At 38.5% G+C, this 26,263-nt stretch overlaps 1 protein-coding gene across 1 annotated transcript; it reads right to left on the reverse strand.

The window, feature by feature from the left end:
- Positions 1–900: 900 nt before the first annotated feature.
- On the reverse strand, positions 901–25,511 carry LOC137299177 (uncharacterized). The gene is made up of 5 exons (XM_067831738.1): positions 25,387–25,511; positions 14,326–14,657; positions 4,876–5,053; positions 3,948–4,136; positions 901–3,466 (listed from the first exon to the last, which is right to left on the reverse strand). Exons 2-5 carry the CDS (start codon positions 14,425–14,427, stop codon positions 3,381–3,383), a joined length of 555 nt encoding a protein of 184 aa, XP_067687839.1. The 5' UTR covers positions 14,428–14,657; positions 25,387–25,511; the 3' UTR covers positions 901–3,380.
- Between the last annotated feature and the right edge of the window lie 752 nt (positions 25,512–26,263).

Consider the following 26,263-nt stretch of genomic DNA (forward strand, 5'->3'; position numbering starts at 1 on the left):
ACTCACGGGATCGGATGGTAAGGCTCGCTGACTTGGTTGACACATGCCATCGGTTCCCAGTTGCGTAGATCTGTGCTCATGCTGTTGACCACTGGATTATCTGGTCCAGGCTCGATTACTTATGTCTACATTGTTAAGAGACTACCGGTTAGCATCTTGCGTTCTAATATTAGTTTTACACATGTGAGTGTATGCTGTCGTTCTCTACAATATTCAATTACTGTAGGCGTAGTCCTCTCTTTATGTTCCCCATGTGCGGCGTAAATCTAAACTCATTCACTCGGTCACATTGATAACTCACTCAGATCCAGCCATCTGGTGTATAATCTTTTCTATATCTATATTATTGTTAAGAGAATATTAGTTATTTTCTCTCGTGCTAATATTAGTTTAACACATGTGAGTATATGCTGCCGTTCTCTACAGTATTCCTTGGGGGTAGCCTTCTCCTTATGTTCTTGATGTGGATACAATGAGTGATGAACACTGAAAATCAATATAAGAACTGATTTTCAGCAACCCATGCTAGTCGTAAGAAGCGATTAAGGGATCCGGTGATCATGCTCGCAAACGTGGTTGACACATGTCATTGTATCCCAATTGGTAGATCGGAGTTCATGCCGCTGATCGTAGGATAGTCTGGTCCAGACTCGACTCAGCTGGAATATTGCTGAGTGCGGCGTAAAACTAAACTCACTCACTCACTCAGTTCATGTACATAGTAATCAATGCCACATGCAGGTAGGGTAAGGACAAGTACCATCCATTGACGTCGTTTTGACCGCAGATCGAGTATCCAACCTGGCACTATTTTGGCAGAGGCTGTAACCACTAGACACCAGAGATATCCACGAACATAGTTCCACGCTCTGGATGTGATAAAGGAAAACAGAACAATCACAAGTTTGTACAATATTTACCATCGTACAGATTCATCATTTTGCACTTTTGTCTACAGTTGAAACTTGAACCATCTGTTAAAAAATCAGAAATGCGATTAACCTCTTTGTCTGAACGTATAGAACATCTCTGATAAAAACATACGATCAGCATCCTATTATCACATAAATATTTTCCATCCTACCTGAAAAGTGTTCAGAACTGCAAAATATAATCCGATTAATCAATGCTTCTCAAACAGATTATAGCATTCTAGTCCTAATGATGTTACTCGTAACATGCTCACGTGTCTATTTAACAGCCTTTGTTTCTCATGAACAGTTCATTACAAATACTCAGAATAGTTTGAAGGATGTTTTAGAAGAGAGTTGTTGGATTTCTAAAGAAAGAAATTCAAGTATGACACGTTTTCTTCAAAGACACCTGATGCTCTCATAACGAGCCCTAATTATCCCTTAATTATCAAACACGTGTTTTGTAATGGTCATAAAGGAAGAAGAAATCAACACCAATGGTCATTCATCACATCCATATAAATCCTTAACGACCAACAGGAAAATACAAGCACACTGTATCTTAGCACATCCTGGAATTAATATCTCTTGCTCTTATACAAGTCTACTTACAGTGAGGGTAGCCTCTTTCCTTTAAGAATATGTCTGGTTGTCATGCAGCAGTATATAAACCCTTAACGACCAACAGGAAATTTTAGTGATACTGTATCTTAGCACATGGTGAAATTAACATTTCTTGCTCTTATACAAGTCTACTTACAGTGAGGGTAGTCCTTTCCTTCGAGAATACGTCTGGTTGCCATCCAACAGTATATAAACCCTTAACGACCAACAGGAAATTTTAGTCATACGGTATCTTAGCACATGGTGAAATTAACATTTCTTGCTCTTATACAAGTCTACTTACAGTGAGGGTAGTCCTTTCCTTCGAGAATACGTCTGGTTGCCATCCAACAGTATATAAACCCTTAACGACCAACAGGAAATTTTAGTCATACGGTATCTTAGCACATGGTGAAATTAACATTTCTTGCTCTTATACAAGTCTACTTACAGTGAGGGTAGTCCTTTCCTTCGAGAATACGTCTGGTTGCCATCCAACAGTATATAAACCCTTAACGACCAACAGGAAATTTTAGTCATACGGTATCTTAGCACATGGTGAAATTAATATTTCTTACTCTTATACACGCCTGCTTATAGTGAGGGGGGTCCCTTTCTTCGAGAATATATCTGGTTGTCATTGTCATGTATCAGTATTAGCCATTATTCTTATGCGCATTTCTAACAATAACACGCGAATCCAAACAACAATGACGTGTAAGAGATTAGGACATGACTTAATGATGTTTCCCAAAACAACTGCCCAACGCTGACTAAAGAGAGGATTTGCAGTACTCAGAAGGTCCAAGGGTAATTTCCTGTAATTTATTTTTTATTCACGTAGTCCAAACATTCAATTTTGGTTGAGGTATTAATATAACGTTAATAATGATCCCATTGAATATCGTCCTTACTGGACTGAATGATTCTTATGGCAATACCAGATGGCTTTAATTGCGACTCCTCTAACCATAAAGCTGTTCTTGAATCTGAAATATTGTTGCCCATTCATCTTTACAGCAGATTGCAGTGGTATGTAAACAGCAGGCTACCTCAACTGTAGCCTTAACATGGGAAATGCATGATGTTGCCAAATGTTGCCAAATCGGAAAACAAGGAGAGATTAGTTTTTGTTCATGTACATAAATCAAGGTGCATTGGGGTCTCAGATTTTCATGTTTATGCCTATGAACGGGATATGAAACAGAATCCCTTTGAGTTTCTGATTTGGAAACAACATTTAAGCACAGCAAACTATTGTACTTTTTTTTAATATCCGTTTGAAAAATTAATGCTGAAATGATTGATTTTCATGTGGGTGAATGTTGAAACATACTTCTAGATTAGAGAAATGTTTTTAACCAAGGATGGAATTATATGGCCAAGATCAGAGTATGAACGTAACGGGTATTTGGATTGTTTTATTCCTATGTACTGAATGAGCCATGACTGAAATTTTAACTTTTATCTTGATCAGTTGCATTAATAACTCAGTGACATAGTGGCAGAGAACCATACGGTTGACGGTTCTAGATTGATTTGTCATCAACAAGCCACAAAGAGACAGAGTCGTAAACGTTAACAATAAGCCGCATGGTCAGGCCCGTTTCCACAAACCGATCTTAGTGCATCGATTTCCATTCGGTAGCAGCGACTGAAGACTGACACAACACTAAGGCCGCTTTGTGGAACGAAAATCAGGACAACAACCGCGTTGGACAGTTTTGATCTTCTTATTTGTCTCGAGGTAACAGCTTGATAGGTATTTGCATTGCATAATGATGTTGGCCATGGTCCTCGGCATTGTGGGGCTTGCACTGTTGGTTGGTTTCTGAGCCATGTTTAATTCCTGGAGACGGTTATCTACGGCACTCTAGAGAAACAGTGCTTGTAGATGTGTTTGGAAATGACGGTTTGAGCCTGTTTTTGAGCACGGAAAAGAACGTTACCTGCAATAAAAAAAGGAAATCATATAAATAGATGTCATGTAGATGTGAAATTAAACTCACTCACCCTAATACTGGATTCGAGTAACCGCTGAACATATTTTTGACTTCGATCTAATTGTGCCTCAACTTTATGGCAGGACGTGCTTGCCCTTTCACTAACACCTGGTATAATTACCGATTTTCATTGATCTGGGAAATGGGAAATTTGCTTCTGAGGATAGGCAAGACTTGGTATTCTTTTGCACTGGCATTCTGTGTTCAAAACTGCTGGAATTTCGAACGCCATTTTCGCATAAGGAGGCGGTTTCGTCAGGACCTGAGGTCAGGTGTTGTTCAATCGGAACGAGATCAAAACAATTGTGTTTTAGTGAGTTGGTGCTGATACTCTCAAGAATAAATCTAAACGTCAAGTCGCTTAATATTTTTGGACATTAAGTTTGGCAGAGCGCAAGAAGCAGAACTGAAATAATTAAACACTTACAGAGTTGCGACTTTCGGCTTTTTAAGTTGCTGTGTGTGTTACTTCGCTTGCTGAAGGCGTGTTCACACGCCATGACACAGTCCGTGTACTCTCTAATCATTCGAACCAGATTGTCTCTAAGGGGAGATAACCGCTGATTGTTCCCGGATGCAGATATCAAGAACTGGATAAATTCGTTAAAGTTTAATGCTGCAAGAAACACAAATTCAGTGTGTTAGTTCAATAAAATCAAATGAACTGGTATCCCAGCTACGAATTATGAGTAGTTGGTGGATATCACAAACTGATTTGAGAGGCAGTCTGAGACTTTTTATTGACGCCAGTTGGTTACTCGAAATGCCATCCTCGATCACCAACGGTGTAATATTGCCATTCTTTTATGACACATAATCGGAGGTCATGATCAACAGATATTGCATACAAGCTTAGTCATACAGAAACATGACGTCACGGGGTGGTGGTGACGTCACTACTGAAACGGAGCTTTTTCGACGCATGTGTCCAGTGCAATTATCATAGCAGAATGGCTTATACTAGGCACTCGGAAATGGGTAATTATGTAGAAGTTAACGGTCAGTACGATGTCTGTGACAGTTCTAATGTTACTGATCCGGATTGGAATTGATCTTCCTCTTCCCACGCTGGTTGGCAGAGATGACTGACGACATCCGCTCGTGGTCAGGCTCGCTAACTTGTTTGATTCTTGTCAGTGAATCTCAATTGCGTAAATCGATGCTCATGATATCTGTCACTGGACTATCTAGTATTTATGGACCTCGAGTATTTACGGACCGCTGGGATATATAGCTGGGATATTGCCGAATGCGGCATTAAACAACAAACCAATCAACTTGCTTATTTACAGACCACCGTCATTTTCCTGAAAAAGCGTTAACGGTAAAGGTTGACGCATTTGCGTTTTACTCACTTTGCCTCCTGAATGAGTTGGACCAAATTCCTTTAATTCTGTGTAAGTTTGGATTAGCCTTTTCGCATCTCTCATCACAAAAACCGGAAGTTGGGACGGCCAACAGCAGAAGGATCATGCATGTCGTTATGAGGAGAAACACTTGCTGCACACCATGCACGTGCTTTGTAGGCATCCCCTGCAACAAAAGAAGAATGGTTAACAACGAGAATTCATTATGCGTGTAGATGTGGTTGTAGTTCTACGCCACTTATTCCATCAATATTCCATCAATATTCCATCAATATCAATGTGAGGACTCCACAATGTGTCCCACGCACGTGGAGAATCGAACCCAGGTCTCCGATGCGACGAGGGAACGCTTTAACTACTAGGCTACCCCACCACCTGATAATATGGCCGGAATAGTCACTGAGTGGATATGGATTTACGTCATTTTCAGTACTATTTGGTAATATGACACCAAAATTGGATTCACAAATTTATCCATATGATTAATCGAACCAAAATGAAGAGCGAGCGCTTTAACCACTAGGCTACCCTTCCGTTCAGAGGTACCATGGGACATCGCTGGGCACATCGTTGCGTTTTTAAGTCTTGCAGGAAATCTTGCAGGAGTGAAAATGGTTTTACGTCGCTTTTAGCAATATTCCAGCGATATGGGGGTGAAGGGACCTGAAAAAGGAAATCGAACCCGGGTTTTCAGCGTAATGGGCGGACGCTTTAATCATCAGGCTACCCTGCTGTCGAAAATGATACAGGGCCGTGATGTGCGCAGCTCTCTTAACGCTAAGATAGTCGTAAGTTAATCTTAATTGCTTTGAGCAAGCAGTTGTTAATAACTATCTTAGCACGAAAACTGCTTCGAAAACTAAGGCCCAGGAAAACATTATGACGTGAGATGATCGTATGTTAATGTTTTGTACGGTCATCCTTAAACAAACGTTACTGGAGATCCAGGACATCGATTTTACTGATGCAATAAAACCCCAAGAAACTCCCCTGGCTGTGACATGAAACACACTGGTTAAAGTGGAAGTGTTGGTGACAAATTACAGGTTTCAGGGAGGGTGAAATTTCAAATAATTGATATCTAAGGCTGAACAAAAAAATGAAATGTTTCTCGGGCATCGGCGCGTCACTTTTACTTGTGCGCGTAACAATGTTTTACTGCCATTTAAAACAAATAATATTGACTTGGCCGCGTCCATGTGTCCACTATAAGAATGAGTGTTTGTAAGAACTAGTGTGACTGATTCTACCACTCATTTACACGAGCTAAAGTTCCAAAGCTGTATTTCAGAGAGAAAAATATGTGTTCCTCTCTCGTCACCTTTTTTCTATCATTTTTTTTAAAAAAATGTCCTACCGCCCTTTTGAACAAGAATGTGCCCGCGAAACATTTAACAGTTTTTATACAGCCTAAGATATTCCATATCCTGCAGCATGAATTTCCATATGATATCTAACGGCTGTATTTGACAAGCACTTCTAATCTTAACTTTTTAAGTTTACAATGTTTCAGGTCTATATAATCCTTTATGAAACCTATCACCATCTTTGAATGATCTTACGGAATATTTTCTTACTGTGGCGTTCTTCTTCGTTTAACCACTGGTGAAACCAGCAATTGTGGTTGCCATTTCTCAACAGCATTTAATTGTCGTGAGAGAGTAAATCAGAGAGTGAATGAATTAGTTTTACGCCGCTCGTAGCAATATGGCGTCGAAAAGTTACTAATCGAGTCTGGACCAGACAATCCAATGATCAACAGCATGAGCATCGATCTGCGCAATTGGCAGCCAACGGCATGTTTCAACCAACTCAGCGAATCTGACCACCAGAAAATATCCCAGAATGTATGTGAGAATGATTTTGTCAACCACGCACTGCCATGCGACGCAACATTGTTAACGAGATGTTTCATGGCGAGCCATCGTAGCGGGAAGATACGTGACAGGAACACAAGAAAAGGGCGTGTAAAACTAGGGAAATTAAGTGCTTACATGAGTTACCTGCCCTTGCAGGAAGACGTCCCTATCAACTGGAGTCTCAATAGACGAAATATGAGAAGAATCAAGCCTAAAAGTAGCAATCTGCCTTGTTCTTTTAAGCAAATCAAGCTCCCACACAACCTATCCGAGCAAATATGATATTTTAATTTGCAACATTTGCATTCAACATAGAAATACGCATCTACCATAGCCCAGTTTGTGGATGAAACCGGTAGTTTTGACGAACCATTTCTGTTACGACAGAATGCAGCGGAACTGAAAGACGTCGACTGCTGGTCTCGGTGGTGAAGAAACCTAAGATTAGTGTCACTGAAGCGATGAACTTATCGAACATTCTTCAACAAAAGTACCTGAGGCCAGAACGATATTTGCGATTGCAATGGGGCGGATAATGCGGATATTCTTGGTGTAACGAACCAGAAGACTGAACTGAATGTTACTCCAATGCTAAACTCTTTAGGAAGTCCCTATTAAAGGACCTAAATTGTGATATGTTTGGAGTGAAACATTTCTGAAGCGTCGTGACAATGTTTCTTTCAGCTGATGGTAGGTAATAAATGATATGGAAGCCCAAGGGCAAAACAGTGGGGGTTGGTCATGTTCAGAGAATGAAACTGAATTCTTAAAATATTAAATACTATTAAAGAGGTATTGATGTGGTTGAAAATTTCACTGACATGTAGTCAGGTAATATCAGTTTGCTACCTCCCGCCATCCGTTTTCATATGTCTCACTTGCTTTACTTTGGAAACATGTTTGCAGTGAATATATAGTGAAGAGCAAAAGAAACGCAACTGTGGCTTTTTTTCAACTTGCGTTTCTTTTGCAAGAAAGATCAGGGGGACCTAGTTATTGTATGAGTAAAAGGTAAAAAGCCTCAGGGCTTTGAAAATTGAATGACATACAAGAAAATTATCTTTTTTTTCACGTCGGCAGAGCAATTGACCCTGAGTGATAGGAAACACAGAAAAGACAAGCAGACACCCCTCGAATAATATTCAGCATACTAAAACGTCATCTTCAGGGTTCAGTTGTGCCGGGTTCACATATCCGGTTGGTGAAAAGCAGCATGGTAGAAGTCATCAACATCAACTTAAGCGAAGCAATAATCACAACCCTGAAGTCGGTTGGTTTCTTTAGAGATTGTTTTCTAGATTCAAACCCAGACGTCTGATGACCAGTGAGACATTACTTACAGAAACAAATGTGTGTCGGTTGTCGACATTATAAACAACGTAGGAAAATTTAGATTTGAAAACTTTTAAATTTTTACTTATTGATATATTCGATACCATCTCTGAATAATGCACATATGTAGGTACTTTATACATGTACCTCTTTTGAATATTCTTCTGTAAATATTCGATATCACCACTAAATAATACACTTATGTAGGTACTTTATACCTCTTTTCTTTTTTCTTATGTAGTGGTATTTTTTTAATATTCGATACCAGCTCTCAATAATACACATTTGTAAGTACATTATACCATCTTTGAATGATATTCTTCCGTAAATATTCGATACAACCTCTGAATAATGCACATCTGTATACCACCAGTGAACGATATAATTCTGTAAATATTTTATACCACATTAGAATGATATACATCTGTAAATAGTTTATATCACTTGTGAATGATACACAGTATCTTACTGCACATTTAAATGATATACTTCAGCAATCTGTAAATATTTGATACCACCACTGAATGATTCACATCTGAAAATATTTGACGATCGACTCTCTGTGATATACTTTTGCAAATATCTGGTGTCAACTCTCGGTAATAAACCTCTGTTATACAACCTTGTAATGTACTTCTATCAGTACTTAACATCAGTGCCTCTGGATAATATACTTCTGTTAATATTTGCGATCATCTCTCGATGATATACCTCTGTGATACTTGTGATCCTCTCTGGGTAATATACTTCTGTTAATATTTGCGATCATCTCTCGATGATATACCTCTGTGAATACTTGTGATCATCTCTGGGTAATATACTTCTGTTAATATTTGCGATCATCACTCGATGATATACCTCTGTGGATACGTGTGATCCTCTCTGGATAATATACTTCTGTTAGTACTGAAAATCCCTTCTCGAAATACCTTTTGTCACGCATTCAGTATTTCCCTTGACATATACACCTAAAAATGTAGGACTGTACTTTCAATGTACGGTTGTCGAAATTGGGAGACATATGGGATTGAATCAATGCTGATACAATAATAATGGATGTCACCACATGGATTTCATTCCAAGCAAAGATGTTCGTTCAGTTATCCCCCTTGTTAGGTGACTGGAGTATGACATGAAAATTTCAGGTTTACAATTTTCAGTCAGTAGTGTGTGATTTGACCTTGAAAGATCCGACCATGAACAGGTGCAAGAAAATTATGGGAAAAATGGTCTACAGTGATCTATCAACCTGCCTGAAAAACGTCAAGATTCATAATGACGCCCCATGCACGTGCAGGAGGCTCCCACGTTGTGTACGTGCTTCCCATGCATTGTGTTTGCTTGTGGTGATACCGTGAAATGATGCTGTATACACAAGATGAATATCGTTGTAATGTTCCTCAATGGGTTTTCTTTCTACCAGACTGCAAGGTTCAGGTTCCCCTACTTGTTTGGAAGAGCATATAAGTACTTGAAGGATATACTAATTACGACAAGAGTGACAAAATTATTTCTGAAATCAAAAGAAATAACTCCTAAAAGCAGAATCTTTTGCATCACCAGGTGTTCACTGAAAGGCGATCACACGTCTCTTAGTAACCCACAAAACGTACATTAGCAATGGGTGTCAATCAAAACATTTTTTTTTTCACGGATGAATAAACTTTAGAAATATCTTCATCGCATGAGTGACATAGCGATGCGTCCCTCAAATACTCCTTACTGTAATTACTGGTATGAGTGGTATTTTTGTCAGTGATACATACATTCCAAAATGTCGTCATTAATTTGCCATTAACTCTCATTGGATTCAATTTGTTTCGACAGATAGAGGGTCTGTAAATCTCGCGAGGCGCTTCTCCTGGTTCCCGGGTCCCACTGCCAACTTGCGACGTGCGAGACGGGGCACAGCTTATTTCTGGTACCATATTTACGACAAAATCATTCGTAACTCCTCGTGTCATTCCGGCAAACTGACGGCTACGCAAAGAAGCGAGTATTCAAGAATTAGACTTTACTAGACCGGACCAAGGGTACATTGCTGTTGACCGGAAGTATTACGGTCTCGCGGAGGACTGTGACCTACTTAGGTGCCATATTCAGGACTAATCATTAAATGACGTTGATAGTACTCATTCACTTGTTACTGTTGTGTAATGAATTTTTGAACGTGTTTGTCATTGTATTACACTTCTGTAGTTAGGATACAGCTGAATTTCACATCATCGTAATTTAATAATAGTTTAATAATAGTTTCTTGCACGTATCTGTTTCAAGGCTTTTGGAATCAAGTGTCCTATGGAAGCTCTAAGAACTGTTTGGATCATTTTACCCTGATTAGTAAGTCTAGCGCTTGTTCAGAAGCATATCGTGCTTTCCACGTTACATTTATGTCATTCAGTCCAGGAGAAGAATCTCAAAAGGGGCCTATAAATAGGATTTCGTTGACTCCCTAGTTCTGGTTTTGTTTGACAGTTTTTCAGTGAATGTGATGTTTGGGACTCATGGAAAAGCCTGTACTGCTCTCAGATTGTGGCATTGTTTTTTTAACAGGGTTGAACGTGTTGACTTCAGTGCTACATCATGTTTCTATTAAAAAGACCTTTTCGAAGCTCTCTTAGAGCTAAGAATGTCGTAACTCAATGTTAACGTATGTCACTTACGACTACTGCTAGGAGTAGCTTCGAAACTCTAGGCCCAGTTTCATAGCGAGTAAATCTGATTGATATACCATGGCGTCATGAAGATGGTCGCACACAGTCTGTTTTGCGAAAATGTAAGAAAGTGTGTGTTTTTTTAAGTCACATCTATGGATGAAATTAAATTAATAACTTATTTGTGTAATATCGATTTCGCAGCGACATTCTAAAGGATTAATTTAATTTATGGGATCCAATCCCATTCTAAAGCTTTGTTATATAATTCCACAGGAAGGAAATATTCATATTCATCTATAACAGAATACAACCAAGGTATTACGAAGGTAAATTACAGCGATTCTTTAAAGTCTCTTGAACCTTTGTCTTGAGAGGAAGTCGAGAAAGATGTTGTAAAATGAAGCTACTGGGATGTTTATAATTATATCCTGGCACAGGAATAACCAGTTGTAATCGACAAATGAAAACCATCCACATTAATGTATAATTAAGCATGTAATACGTACACATTGACATTTGGAATTTTTGTTGTACATGAGGATATGGGGAGTTCAAACCTATAGAGAATTTGCTTAATAAGGGAGTTTGTGTCGGTGCTTTGATCTTTTATTGCAGTTATATCAATAAGTGTTAGCTTTGCTTGAGTATTGGTTTCAGATGTGTTCATCACACCGGTAGCACTATGTTCAAGCGTTCATCAATTGGTAAGCGTATTAGACCCTAAAGGCCCAATGCCTTCTTCAGTCTCAGATGCCATAATGGGATTAAAATACTGTTTACTCCGCGTATAGTAAAAGTTGACGACAGACTGAATCCAATATCAGACATTGTACTGTCGACGATTTTGCCTCTGGCACAAAGAGTTCGTTTGCTCAAGAATTATTACTTTAATCAGAACTCACAAAGAGGTCGTTTTACCTGTATTCCTGGGCAATAATGTATCTGTGCCTGACAGTTTTTTCTCATTTCATGTGACTTAAATACTTTGCAGCAGTAAACCTGTTGCTTACATAATTGAGGGAGTGAGTTTAGTTTTACGCTTCCTTTAGGTATATTCCAGCAATATCCGATGGACACCAGGAATAGGCTTCACACATTGTGTCCATGTGGGGAATCGAACCAGTATCTTCGGCGTGACGAGCGAACGCTTTAACCACCAGACTACTCACAATTCCCTACTTTACATGAAAAGAACCATTAAAAAGGAAATAGATTTAATGGATGAATTCATACTATAAACCAAGGATTACATCTGCAACGATTAAACATGTCAAGTGTATTTGTTAACATATAGGAAAGAGTCCTACATTACCCCAGGACTCTATTGAAAAAAACATCCATCCCCGTACAACAGCTATTTTAGACATTTGAATAAACATTTAATTTATCAATGCTTTCATATAGTTTTATGTGTTTATCCTCTTATGACAAATACTGTTAGGCTATTTGCCAATATATAATTGCTTTGAACCCGATTCTGATAACGATATAGTTGCCTACATCTAAATGGAATTGATGGAGCCAAAGTGACTCACTGTATGAATCATATACAACATGCTCATTTCAACGAAACTTAATATTTCTGGAAGACAGTGCCCTGTGGGAGTGTTTTAGCTTCATCTTGTATCAAATGGTAACCTGTAGAGTTATTTGCATGGTTTAATAGCTCATTGGAATCTGTACTTCTATATACTATGCGTACCGCTCATAGACACTATGATCATCTAGACTATATGATCATCACCTGATCATCCGGGTTTTGCATGGTTTAAAGCGTTCAGCAATCAATGCCAGTGTATAACAAGTATTATCATTTGTTGAAACTGAGTACATCTGAACAACTAAAGCCACGTCGACAACCCATGGTTCAAGCATTGTGTGAAAAGACGTCACCGAAGATTTCATACTGTTTAAAGACGTCATGGAGTAAATGTGACATTTCATTATCCTTATAATGAACAATGCAGTGGATAGTCGATTACCTCTATCAAATTGCTAGAATTGAATAATCATGAGCCTGTTGGTGCAACAGTGTCTCTTGGTACTTGGTTGTGCTTGGTATTGAATCAGTGGGGCCTTCACGAAGAATTTGGATTCAGTATGTCAACCTTTCCATCTTTTCATTCTGAATTGAATGAGTATTAGTACCCATTCATGCGACAAACCAGCATATTTGACTCTTTGTCAGATGATAAAATAATTAGTTATATAAATTTGCTCTTAAAATGACAACTTTAGGTCACTGAAATACGTTTAAAGTAGTTCAACGCTCTTCACTAAATATGAATACACACTTTTAGCAAAGAGCTCTAATGTAACATATGGTATATTTGTGATTATTGCTTGGCAGTACCTAAATACTGATGTCTTTGAAACCAAGTCTAGTATTTCCTTGAACGATTTGCCTGTAGGGTTATCAGATGGTTCACCTGAGATGCGGATGTTCTAACGTAAGACAGGTACCAGTGATACCAAGGGATCGCGCCTTCTCACAGATGACGACACATCTCACAAAGGCATCGATAGCTTTAACGAAAACGTTTTGAGATCTGACATGATAATGATATTAAGATAGCATGACGAGAAAAATAAACTTGATATGGTATGTTATTTATGTCTCGGGATCTATTTGATCATGATTTGCGTGTGGTTCATGTTTCGATTTCTTTCAATTTTACTTTAGTATTGCACACTATTCAAAACTCCGTTGTCATTTTTTTAAAGACGTTAGACGGTTAATTTGCCAACCCTGCACCACGTTCAGGTGCTAATACCAAGTATAATTAGAAAATGAAGCTCTGGGGTATACAAAAGAAGACAAAAAGGTTCAGTGCAATCAAATAACAAAGGGGTAAACCTATGTAGCATCTTAAAGTGAACAACAGAACGTTAGATTGTAGGTAGGCTCACGACAGCAATGGTAATTGCTTGGTAATTGTAGCTTATTGTGTTTTGAGCCGGATATTAAACTACCAGTAACACAATGAAACCGTACCCATTCGGTGGGTTCTTTTGAAAACTTGACCTTAAAACTAACTAACTTATCAATACTGTTAGTTTTAATTAGCGAAGGAGTGAGGTTATATTTAGGTAATATCCTCCTACAATATTTTCATGTGACTTAAAGAAAAAAATTAAAGATGTCCATTTGACAGGTGAGTTGAACATATCCAAAATATAACTTTAAGATCATTTCGAATCACACACACGCACACACGCACGCACGCACGCAAGCAAGCACGCACACACGCATATTCTCTCACACATACAAAATAATGATAAATAAATGAAATACAATAAAATAAAATACCGTAAAATAACAATTTTAAATACTGTCAAGTTTCTATAGCGTTGATACATTATTTCAGTTCGGGAAAGTAAACAATTACTCCCAGTGCCTATTGTCCATTGACACCTGTGGAATAACCACACGGCAACTAATATTGCTGTCAATAATCGGTCTAGACAGTCAAGATGAAACAAGAGCATGAGCATACAAGTGACTAATTTCTTTCGCATTTCACATGAACTGTGTGGGTGAACAAAATCAAGAAGTGTTTAAGTGATAGATATATAAAATGAGTACCAACCGTGAATCCACGAAGCGACGAAGAAGGCACTATTGGTGTAAGTAAGTTGTTCATTGAGACCAAAGGCACTGCGTAAGTTGATCTATAACCATTGGGCGACATTGCTTTACCCAGTCAAACCGTCTAGCACTAACTTGAGTCTCCTACTGACAAATGGACCTGTACGATAGCGTCGCTTGGCGGTGATCTATTCCCTTCCCACACTATCGTGCTTGTATTTACTCGATAGCAGATTATCCCAAGGAATACTTTTCCAGGATTTTCAGCTCCGTCATTAAACTTCTGGGATGTCGAAGGATGAAGATTTTCACGAGCACAATGTCAGTTACGGTCTGAGATGAAAAAAAGAAACAATTGATTTTAGTGTTTGATCCAAACATGGTGTGGACAGTTGAACCCTATATATTGTTCTCGACCTGTTACAGAAACTTCATTGTTACATATTTTCAAATGCTCAATGAATCAATAGCATTATATATAGAAATGGAGCATACAATTAAAGAGTCGCTAAGCTCCAATACGTTATGGGTGGTTGAAGGCAATGGTCATGCGTGTATGCTCATATGTGGATTCGTAAAAGTCGATAAATATTAATTGGATAAAAGCAGACATACCCTAACAGCATGACGTTCATTGCTGATAGGACATTAATTGATTAGGTCACCTGACTGATCGGGTTAGACTTAAGGTATTGTGTTCTATCTACGTCTATTCAATGCATATATACAGTTTATCTTGATTAGTGATGAATATTTAAGACAAGCAAGATTTATGGATGCCAGCTTCTATATTGTGAATAATATAAAGGAGCTACCATACACTCCCAAAAGTCATCACACGTAGGAACACGCATACACACCAAAACTTCGTGTTTTTCAGAATAAAGAAGTTGACAGCCATAAAATTTGCTTTTCTTATGCATTCTAAATGCGCTTTAGAGATTTACTGCATATCTATTTAAAATTTCTTGTTCAATATTTTAATCGATAGGAATGTCACTGAAATACAGATGAGAGCAACTAAATATGTTTGCAATACGTTCGGATGTTCATAGTTGTCTCAAGATTGCTTGCACTGAACAGACTGTTGGACATTTTGACTATCTGCATAAATGTAACTTTAGCGCAAGCTTTAAGGCGTATCGAGCTATAAATCAGCCAAAAGACAGTGTAAACTGATGCAAATACCATTAACAATTGGTTTGCCTGAATTAGATTTGATCACAGATGCCTCTGAGGTTGGCTTTTTGTGTGTTGAGAACCAACATTTGGGCCTAGGGAACCAAGAGGTCAAATGCACCTAAGTATTCTATATTCTGAGAACATATTTGTGTTCCTAAGCCTTGCAGGAAATCTTTGAATGAGTGAACCAATCTTTGAATGAGTTGGAACCAACATTTGGGCCTAGGGAGCCAAAAGGTCCATTGCACCTAAGTATTCAGTATTCAGAGAACATTCCTAAGCCTTGCAGGAAGTCTTTGAATGAGTGAACCAATCTTTGAATGAGTTGGAACCAACATTTGGGCCTAGGGAGCCAAAAGGTCCATTGCACCTAAGTATTCAGTATTCAGAGAACATATTTGTGTTCCTAAGCCTTGCAGGAAGTCTTTGAATGAGTGAACCAATCTTTGAATGAGTTGGAACCAACATTTGGGCCTAGGGAGCCAAAAGGTCAATTGCACCTAAGTATTCAGTATTCAGAGAACATATTTGTGTTCCTAAGCCTTGCAGGAAGTCTTTGAATGAGTGAACCAATCTTTGAATGAGTTGGAACCAACATTTGGGCCTAGGGAGCCAAAAGGTCCATTGCACCTAAGTATTCAGTATTCAGAGAACATATTTGTGTTCCTAAGCCTTGCAGGAAATCTTTGAATGAGTGAACCAATCTTTGAATGAGTTGGAACCAACATTTGGGCCTAGGGAGCCAAAAGGTCAATTGCACCTAAGTATTCAGTATTCAGAGAACATATTTGTGTTCCTAAGCCTTGCAGGAAGTCTTTGAATGAATGAACCAATCTTTGAATGAGTTGGAACCAACATTTGGGCCTAGGGAGCCAAAAGGTCCATTGCACCTAAGTATTCAGTATTCAGAGAACATATTTGTGTTCCTAAGCCTTGCAAGAAGTCTTTGAATGAGTGGGTATGGTTTAAGGCCACTTTTAGCACTATTCCAGAAATATTTTCCAACCATTGTGGCGGATCGAACCCGAGTCTTCGGTGTGACGAGAGAACGATTTAACCACTGCCCCGCCGTTTAGAACCACGCTTCAGGAAGGTGTCAAAGGTGTATTCAGTGAAACATCTTTGCATCCCTAAGCGCTTAGTCTTTAATATGTTTCTTGGTTTGTTATGACTTTTCTCATGGGTTTCACGAAAGGTTGGTACACAGTACAGGTCTAAAGTCTACATCAGACAAGGGTGATCAAACCTACCCGTCGTGATCCATCTGAGGTGCTCTTAAATGTCGCGTTAAACCACAGCCTCAACCACCAGTGTCTTGACTTACTCGCAAGTCTTGACATATTCGCAAGTTTGACCGGCATCTGTTTCTTTCACGGCGGCAACAGTGAACTATTTATCTCATTAATATATTGCCCTGGGGAAAACATTTCAGGCCTTACATTTGCTCATGTGAAAGAAACAACATTTCACAGGTGAAACAGTCAAAAGAGGTGGTTGCCAACAACAAATAGTCTTCATTAGAAATCGAGGAAGCGTTAAGCTCACAGTGGAAACCAGAAAAACACAAACGTTTGAAGTACATGTGAATATGAAGAAAAATGGTTGAAATTTAATTTGGAGTTCACTCCATGAAAGAAGCCATTTCATTGTGACATTCTCGAATGGAGATGGAAATTAAATCATTTGATATTATATATAAATTGACATCTTCAAACGTTTCAAAATAGCTCTGGACAATAACTACCCTATCTCTGTCATGACATTTGTTAAGGTAACCGAGAGCTCACGTGTTATACCTCCGCTGATGTGTTTTTCGTTCAACAATAATTCTTTGCAATACTACATCTTCGATACGTCAGGCCGAAGACCCGGGTTCGAAATCCTCACATGGGTGCAATGTGTGATGTCCATTTGTGGTGTTCCCCGCCAGCGTAAAACCAAACTCACTCACTCAGTTAGTCATTACCAATAGGCCCTCGAAGATCCGGTTTAGAAATGATATTCAGTAACCAAGACGTGACGTACAATTGTCCTTCTCATCACCGTTATGTGATTCGTTAGATACGTCATGTAACAACTCGATACACAAAAGTTAGATCTGAGCAAGAGTGAGTCAGTGAGTTTACTTTTACACCGCACTCACAAACCTTGGCAAACACTAATACTTTTAACAAAGCATTCATCGTATGCATCTCTCAAATGCGATTTGAGGGAGACTATCCTCGTCCTGTTGTAGAACATTGCCAAGTTCCGAGGTATGGCGTCTTAGTTGGTGGCAGCGCGCGGCATCTACATACTATTGGATATTTTTGGTTGTTCTCGTCACCAATTATCTTTATTCGAATGCTTCATATTTACATTTATACCTCATTATCTACTACATTTTAAGAAGAATATTCTAGTATATGCACGCACATGAACCAACACACAGGCAGGAAATAGGAAACAGATTTCGTCAAGTCAAAATAGATGCGATTTCTTATATAGGTAATCGTGTGAAGAGGTGAATGGCTATGAAATGAACCGACAATAGAGTCACACTTTCGGGATTTAATTTAATTCACTCTACATTACATTACTTCGGCTGGAAGCCAGTCTCATACTAAAGATGTCGAGCATTCGAGCAACAAGTGGAACATCCGTTAAACATACTTTCACAATGCATCTCACATACTTCTACGTAGGAGTGGACATAAAAAATCAACGTGTTAACAAGTAATTCATTTTTTTTCTGCAAATTTGCATCTCTCGTGTTTGTCCGAATCCTGTATCGTGGGTTCGGATCGCGGTTGGTACCGATCTTGTGTCCAGGTTTGTCAGTTTTACATGACTGGGACTCGTCGGGTGTGTGTGTCGGGGGTTGGGTGGGGGGTGGGGGTAGGGGGTCGATGGAGAGTGTGGAAGATTGTTTGATAGAGTTGCTGCTGCTGCGGCGGCTACAGAAGGGGTTCTATCACCCCCTGAAGTTTTAGTGCCATCATACCGCACCTAGCAATATTCTAACTATAGTCTAGCCGTGTGTAAAAAGATGAGGTTGGACCAGACAATCCAATGAGCAATAGCAATAGACATCATGAGAACCTGACAGGCCGTGTTATCTGACGTTGAGAAAAATGTGAAACAAACACTTATATGTAAATTTGTTCGACAGAATGACTACAAAATGAATTTCAGCAAACTTTGGAAGAAAACCCTTTGGCATTTCATTGTATATTTCAAACCTCGCCAATGTAATCTGGCAGCAACAATGGCTAAAAAATATTCAATACATCGTCATTCAGACATAATCAACATGAAGGCAACTTCTATTCCAAAATCGAAGAGTCAATTGCAAACATCATTTTAAAATGGTTGGTGCATTGTGATGTTTTGTACTGGTCTCTTCAGAAATGTTCCCAAATGTGTCTATTAAATTTTTAAGTCCTCTATTCCATCCTTTGTTTGAACGCTAGGATTATTTCAAAGAATGCATCATCCATCTAAAAGCTTTAAATACAGTCCCTGAGGAAAGAAACAATACTGTATTCATGTGCATGACAATGTCACGTGGATGTAATGGCAAATATAATATCTTGGTTCTTGACGCTGCCATTTTCGAAAAGAAATACGTGGGCTTTATGGAGCTCTTCTTTTGGACAATTTATTGTGTAGTCCTCAATAACTTATTTTCACTAAGCAGTCTTCCATGATTTCATATCACAACATTTAAATTCTTATTGAAGTCTTTGCAGGGTATACTAAAATAGGCTAAAATGACATGAGCTTGTTTAATGTCTTTCGTTAATACATGCTCATGATTTTGACGGAAGCGTACAATCGAGTGCTTTTAGAGATTCTCACGTATTTGCAAATGGTTTGCCACGTCATTTCAGCAGTATGTGAACTATGTGATGACGTCATTGGCAGAATGTACAAACTGGAAAGGAAAATACAGCGATAGAACAAACGAGTCCTGCCTTATGTCCACGAGATGTCAAACTTAGCAATATCCATTTTTCATTATTTTTTGTATGTAGATGTGAGGGCACAGGTATGTTGTAATGTCGTGGTAGATATATCTTGTTCACTTGCTGATATTTTCCTATATACTTGGTATACCATATCATTATTTACTTTTCAATAAGAATGTTCACCCAGGAACTACTTTTTAAATTAAATATATGCATTTAAATGTAAGGTTAAGGAGCGTTGTCGGGTGTCTTAAAGTCAATACAATACTTTACGTCTTTCGAACAGAAGACCAGAAACCTAAAATGGAAGGTATTTTCAAGACGATACCCTAAATTATAAATGATCCTAACCTATTTTGTTGCTTCGGGATGAATCCATGAATACAATGTATCTACTGAAAATAGATGTACTCAGAAGCTTAAGATTGTCTGTTTCCAGATATACAGGACAGACAATCGAATTATCTGAAGGCATCGATACATTTCTTGATCAATTACAGAAATTTCCACAAACCATGCATCAGAACTTTAAACTTCGCCTTGATCTAAAATCTGAAGATATATCCATTCCTTTTTGCGTTGGATTCCAAATAGAGCTGCCTTATTGGATCCAGAAAATGTACAACTAAATCCTTGTTTCAAAGATTGACAATTATCTATTACAACCAAGTAAGGATATTGTGATTTAAATAGCAACGAAACCGCCATATACATGGCTTTTTAAATTGTTATAGCGGTAGAGTCTTTCCAAGATCACTTCAACAAAGTAGCATCGAAGAGTGATATGACACCTACAGGGATTTCTTGGATCAATAGCGCTTATGCCATCGGCAAGTGCACGTTAAACAATGCTGAATGCGTGTCTTCAAATATGATTCCTACTCCTATGAAACATATGTTTTGTTACATAAGCTCGCATGAGGTGACCTTTTTCCATGTACTTCTTACTTTCTTGTGTGTTATAGTTTTAGAAATACATAGATGCTCAACAATGTTATGCTCTATGTAACTGATTCAATATTTTCTCAACTATTGCCAAATATTAACAATACACACACACACACACACACACATACATACATACATACATACCTCTGTGTGTGTGTGTGTGTGTGTGTGTGTGTGTGTGTGTGTGTGTGTGTGTGTGTGTGTGTGTGTGTGTATTCATTGTTAGTCTTGGTCGGCAGACACGTGCGTAGTTTCGAAATCTTCGTGTCTATGACAGTCACTATAACTTCGAAACTATGGTGCTTGGCTGATTTCCACGAAAGTATTTGCGACAAGTGAATTATTACCTTGTGAAATTCAAGAAACTGGAGGATTTTCTTGAATCTAAGCAACACCGGGAAGGTCCAATTTCCATTATTTCGAAATTGTTATTTTTCAGCTATGCACACCATTATCCAACTCAATGACCTTCAGTATCAACTCCACTCCTTTCGGTGGCCGTTGATACAGTTATATATCTATCTGGACAGTTGTTCAAACCTGGAATCCTTGTTAAAAGCGATGTCCGCCTTGCTGATCTTTACGCGAATGGGATTACTGCCAGATTGGCAGCAAATAACCAATTCTGTTCCAGCGATTTTCCCAAATGAGCTAGAAACCGCGTCATCTTTTTCACATTTAGGTCTGTACATAAATATTCAGAGAGTCAAAACAACACCTCTCAACAACACAGTATAACAAGGGTTGTGACTCTTTTTAGATTGATGTATCAAAAATAATGCCACTGAGTTGTTGTAAAAGAAGAATTAGTACCAAACAATATACGACTAAGTGTGTGAGAGGGTGATAATGGATTTACGACGCTTTTTGCTGTATCAAAGGCGTCAGATACCCGAAATGGGATTTTTACACATGAAGGGAATCGAACCGGCCCTGAGCCGTGACGAGACAATGCATCAACCACTAGGTTACCTTACTGTCGAAAAAGCTGAGATATTTGACAACAGAAAGTCCTTTAAAAATGATCAGCAGAATAAATACATCAGTGAAATGCCGACCAATATGGAATGATCGACGTTACATTTTTAACACTGATGAAAAACTGCTGTATTTCATGAATATAAAACCCTTTTAATTACTTAATATTCCTGATGCCCTTGGCACTTAGGCAGAATTAATCCTAGTAATTGCGTCATGTTCAATTAAATCACGCACATTTCATAATTATAATTATAATATGGTAACATTTAACGGTTTGGGATGGTGGGGAAGGGGGGGGTAGGGAAAGAGGGGGCGGGGCGGGGGGCTTGTTTTTGGTGTTTTTAAAAGATGCCCTCAGAAACGGTCCAGCTAGATGGCAGCGGTCTATAAATAATCGAGGACCAGACAATCCGGTGATCAGCTTCAGAAGCATCGACCCAAGCAATCGGAGTACGTGGTCATATGTCAACAAAGTCATTGATCCCCACCACGTGATCCCGTTATTAGTGTCTCAAGACATGCATGAGTTGCTGAAAACCCGTTCTAACCCGGATGGTCACGGGTAATTCACGTTTCTTGCGAACTGATGTTTTTAATATTTTACTGGTGCTGTTTATGTATTTTGTGAAAGTCCTCAGTCAGCAATACCCATTTAAAGTATTGCATTCTAATGGCAACTATGCAACTGTCATATGTTTAGCATTAAGTAAAACACACATAATTGTACTTAATCATGCGAGAAACTGTGTCACAAAGTCGGACTGTCCGCCTCTTGTTCCGTTGCGTATTACTGTTAGTTGCATTGCAGATAACTTTACCGATCACCGATTTCCGTTGATGTTGACTTTACTGATCACCGATTTCCGTTAGTGTTAGTTGCATTGTACATGACTTTACCATCAGAGATTTCCCGTTAGTGTTACTTGCATTGCAGATGGCTTTAAATACCAGACACAACACCCTTGTGTTCAGTTCCTTGTCTGCTTAGCTGTCAGAAGCTAATAATGAAGTCTATGAGTTACTTTAGTATTCGTTCAAAGGCCACCAGGCATTTTATGTCCTGTAGGATTTCAGTCGTTTAATGTCAATATTATACATCGATGTAATGTAATTAGTTTTCAGATTCAATAATCGATTTTCCAGGATAAGAATTCAAGGAGAATTCCTTTTACCATAATGATAATGAATTGGTGAATACATCAGCATCTGTTGTACGATTTCGACTTTATCCTAAACATGTGCTTATGAATCACTAGCAAAAGGTGATAATATCAAATGTTAAAAGGTGAATGTATCTCGGCTCTTTCGAAATGACATCAGGCACTATTCTCATCATACACTCTTAAACCTACTTTCATCTGATGAAAAGTGATAAAGCTGAAATGTTTTCTTTGAGTGACATTCAGAAGTTGGTGTGGTGAACAACGAGGAGCGTTCTGTGGATATACAACTGAAAATCCTTGTTTCAGGCGTTCGTTCATCTCACTAAGTTATGTTCATACGTACCTACAGCATGCTGGTGTATGACTGAGGTTTTACTTGCACAGATATCTGCTCATTTTATAAAAGAGACAGCAACGTGTAACTGTGTATAAGTGCCTTATTCCCATCGCCGATAGTTTGCATGAAACATATGAACATACTGCTGTGTAAAAGGCGATAAAACATTGAAAAAGAAATGATACAATATACACATATAACCATATGACAAAACGCATGGACACAAATCTTCTTGCAATGACAAACCAGATGAAAAATAGAAATAATAGGAGTAGGTTTTAATGTTGTGCACCTTGTAAATGTTGTGGTTTTTTTCCAATTCAGAGAATACGAATATATTATTAATTCACGAATGCCAGTAACTCAAGCATGCCAAATTTGCAGAAAGTAATTATAATAATAATGCATTTGTTATGTGCTATTTTTCCCATTCGTTGAGGTTGCTCAAATCTGATTATTATTAGCTCGGATATCTCAAGCTGCCAAGAAGGTTTCTAGTCATATGGCTTATCCTATCGGGTACCCATTTTCTGCTGGGTGAACAGAGGCAATTTTCAACAAAGCTTAAGGTGAGATCACATGCACTTGTGGGGCAGGACTAGAAACCCTCTGAAGTAAACCTGCTAAACGAGCTGCTGCTCACACATTCAAGGACTCTCGCACCCAACGTTGCTGAACGTCAAATGACTTGTGACTTGAGCTCTATACACATGAACACACACCAAAGTTCAGGCACATACACAAAATGTCGCGACTAATACCTGAAAAATCTATTTGCGCTAAAATTGTATCAAGTCGTTGGTGGGACTTTAAAAGGTGGAAAAAAACACCGGCTATGAGCGTTCAAAGAATTCTCAAAGACTTTTCTGTTTTGTTTTTTTAACCGTTCCACGGCTACCTTTGACACTTTTCATCACTGATGAAAATGACATTGTGCACTGAAACCGTTAGATACAAACAACTTGTCATCCATAAAACGTTTCATGCCTCTTCACATTGTATGTTAAGGAAGGAGGAGGCGTGATACTGTGTATACCTCAAGCTAAAAACTGATGTTATTTTTACATTAAAAACAACAAAATCCTTTCCATTATCCGTAGTTCATTCTACAATTCCGACCCGACCACACGTATATAATAAACAAGTGTTTATGAATCACTATGAAAAGACTTTGTTCCGTCACTCTTTTATACCCATGACAATGTGAGGTTGCTGCCATATAGTCAAATACCTAATGCTAACATTCATCCAGGAGCGACAACATTCGGGGGAGATCAATAATAGAGTTGATTGATGATCCTTTTTGAAACAAAGCGTGCGAGGGGGAATTGTAAAAATATATTCCAGTACAAAGGATTGCACTCCTCTGTTCATTGTTTTGATAATATTTATAATGACTTTTGTACTTTCACAATGGCCCTGTTCTTAAATAGTTGGACGGTCAATCATTGCTTCAGAACACAAATGCATGGAAACACGAATTGTCAAACTTGGTTGGATATCTGAGTGGACGGGAATGATAGAGCGTTGTTGGCTCGCGCCAATGTTTTCATTGGAAACTGCCTGTGATCGAACATTTTTCATTCACCAAGGACATGGCAAGACCTTGAAGGTTCCAATGCACTGTTTGCGTTGTACTGCATGTGTGAAACCGTGCCCTGATATTGGGGAAATGATGGTAAAACATTATTCATTCACTCACAGTGTACTTCGCTCGGTATGGGTATGCTCGACAAACGAAAGATCTAACATTTCCGGACAAACGGGTTTGATTCCAGTACTGCATACATACTTGTCTGCAAACTGAACTTGAAGATATAAATGACTCCCACAGTTGACTGCTTTAAACACACATAGAATGAGTTCACACTGGGGAATGCCTGCTTTTAGACCTTGTGTACAAATGGCAAGTTTGAACAAGAAAGTAGATTTAGAGAATCAGTTCCACCTCACCACTCCAGATCAAAACCTCCTTTTAATCATCATTATAAGTCCTCTAGTAAGCTATTCATATGTGGCGGTGTGAGTTTATTTTGTCCGTTCCTGTATTTGGAGACTATTACTTGCCCTATGATGAGAATTCTATTCAGTCCTTGGTATTGACATGTCTATAGAACATTGTCTTTGGAATGCCTCACTAGTTCCTAATTTACCATCCCAAAGTTTGCGAAAAAGGTTATCATTAAATCATAGTGGATGTAAGTACTTGTTAATGTTATATATGTACCTTTTGGACATGGCGTCAGTTTTATCGCTCTCAGAAACTCGAACTAAATTTAGCATATAAGATAGGGAAATAATATCGCAAATACATAAAGGGCAGAAAAAGTTGAATAAAAGCTGTGAATTATAATTATTATGCATTTTCATAGATCTACTAACAAGTTAAATAGAGAAGCAAAGAGCAATAGGTTAAGTTCAGTTTATGCAGATTGCTTAAATATAATTATATAAAGTAAAGATGTTTAAAAAGTACTCTAGAAACACGACAATTTACTTACCCATGCGCAGCTTGTATCTTTGCGTGTTAACGTTTCTCACACACAATTTTCTCTGTTAATCTGTCGCCGGGTATAGTTCATCCCAAAAGCTTTATACAAATCTCTGCGGTGATTAAATGAAAGTCGAAATGTGTAGACTATTTATTAGCTCTTTATATCAAAGTCTTGACAGTCGGGGAGGGTCGTCATCGACGAAAGTACCACCCAACTGTTTGCAGTGTGGCGATTAAACATTCCATACGCCCACGCAACCGCTAACCTCTTAAATAAGGCGAATCGAGGCTTATCGCCCCGCAAGTGACGCTTTCGCTTCAACGCCTGTTAACGTGAATTACGTTTACAGATAAGGTTCAACACCATCTGACTAATGTTATTGTAAACATATTCATTGTGACATGCTCTACACACAGATGTCGTATGTCATTGGCTTATTGATGCCTGGAACTCTCATGGTGGCAATCCCAGTTTGGACAGAAAGCATACCTTTATAGATCGGGCTGAAAAGTCAGTCTTTCACTTGCAACTGCGTATTTTCGCGTCCACTTTTGAACAGCATCAACACAACACACAGTGCGCTCACTAACAAAACTATGAGATGAGGTTCTTGAGAACTTATAAGAACATATTTTGTCCCACTTACCTTCAAAGAACCTCTGATTTGACAAATTTGACACAATTACCGAAGGCCGTTGAAGAATCCAGATTCAAGCTAGACCTAAGAAGTGTAGATGTTAATTTGAACTTCAGTTTCAACCTTCATACTAGTGAGAAATACTGTTTTGCAGATGTTATAAGCTGAAACATATGTACCTTGAACGTTCCGTTCACCTCTGTGGATGCCGTTTGTGAAGCTGAAATAATTGTTTCCACATAGTTC

The sequence above is a fragment of the Haliotis asinina genome, chromosome 10 (assembly GCF_037392515.1).
Source record: "Haliotis asinina isolate JCU_RB_2024 chromosome 10, JCU_Hal_asi_v2, whole genome shotgun sequence".
NCBI lineage: Eukaryota > Metazoa > Mollusca > Gastropoda > Lepetellida > Haliotidae > Haliotis > Haliotis asinina.

What these genes read in the sequence shown, in the direction of transcription:
- LOC137299177 (XM_067831738.1), bottom strand. Translation starts at nt 14,427, where the DNA reads ATGTCGCCCAATGGTTATAGATCAACTTACGCAGTGCCTTTGGTCTCA. An exon ending in CGTCGCTTCGTGGATTCACG is followed by an intron (nt 5,054 to 14,325) that starts GTTGGTACTCAT and finishes CTTTTGTTGCAG; the next exon opens with GGGATGCCTACAAAGCACGT. An exon ending in CAACTCATTCAGGAGGCAAA is followed by an intron (nt 4,137 to 4,875) that starts GTGAGTAAAACG and finishes TGTTTCTTGCAG; the next exon opens with CATTAAACTTTAACGAATTT.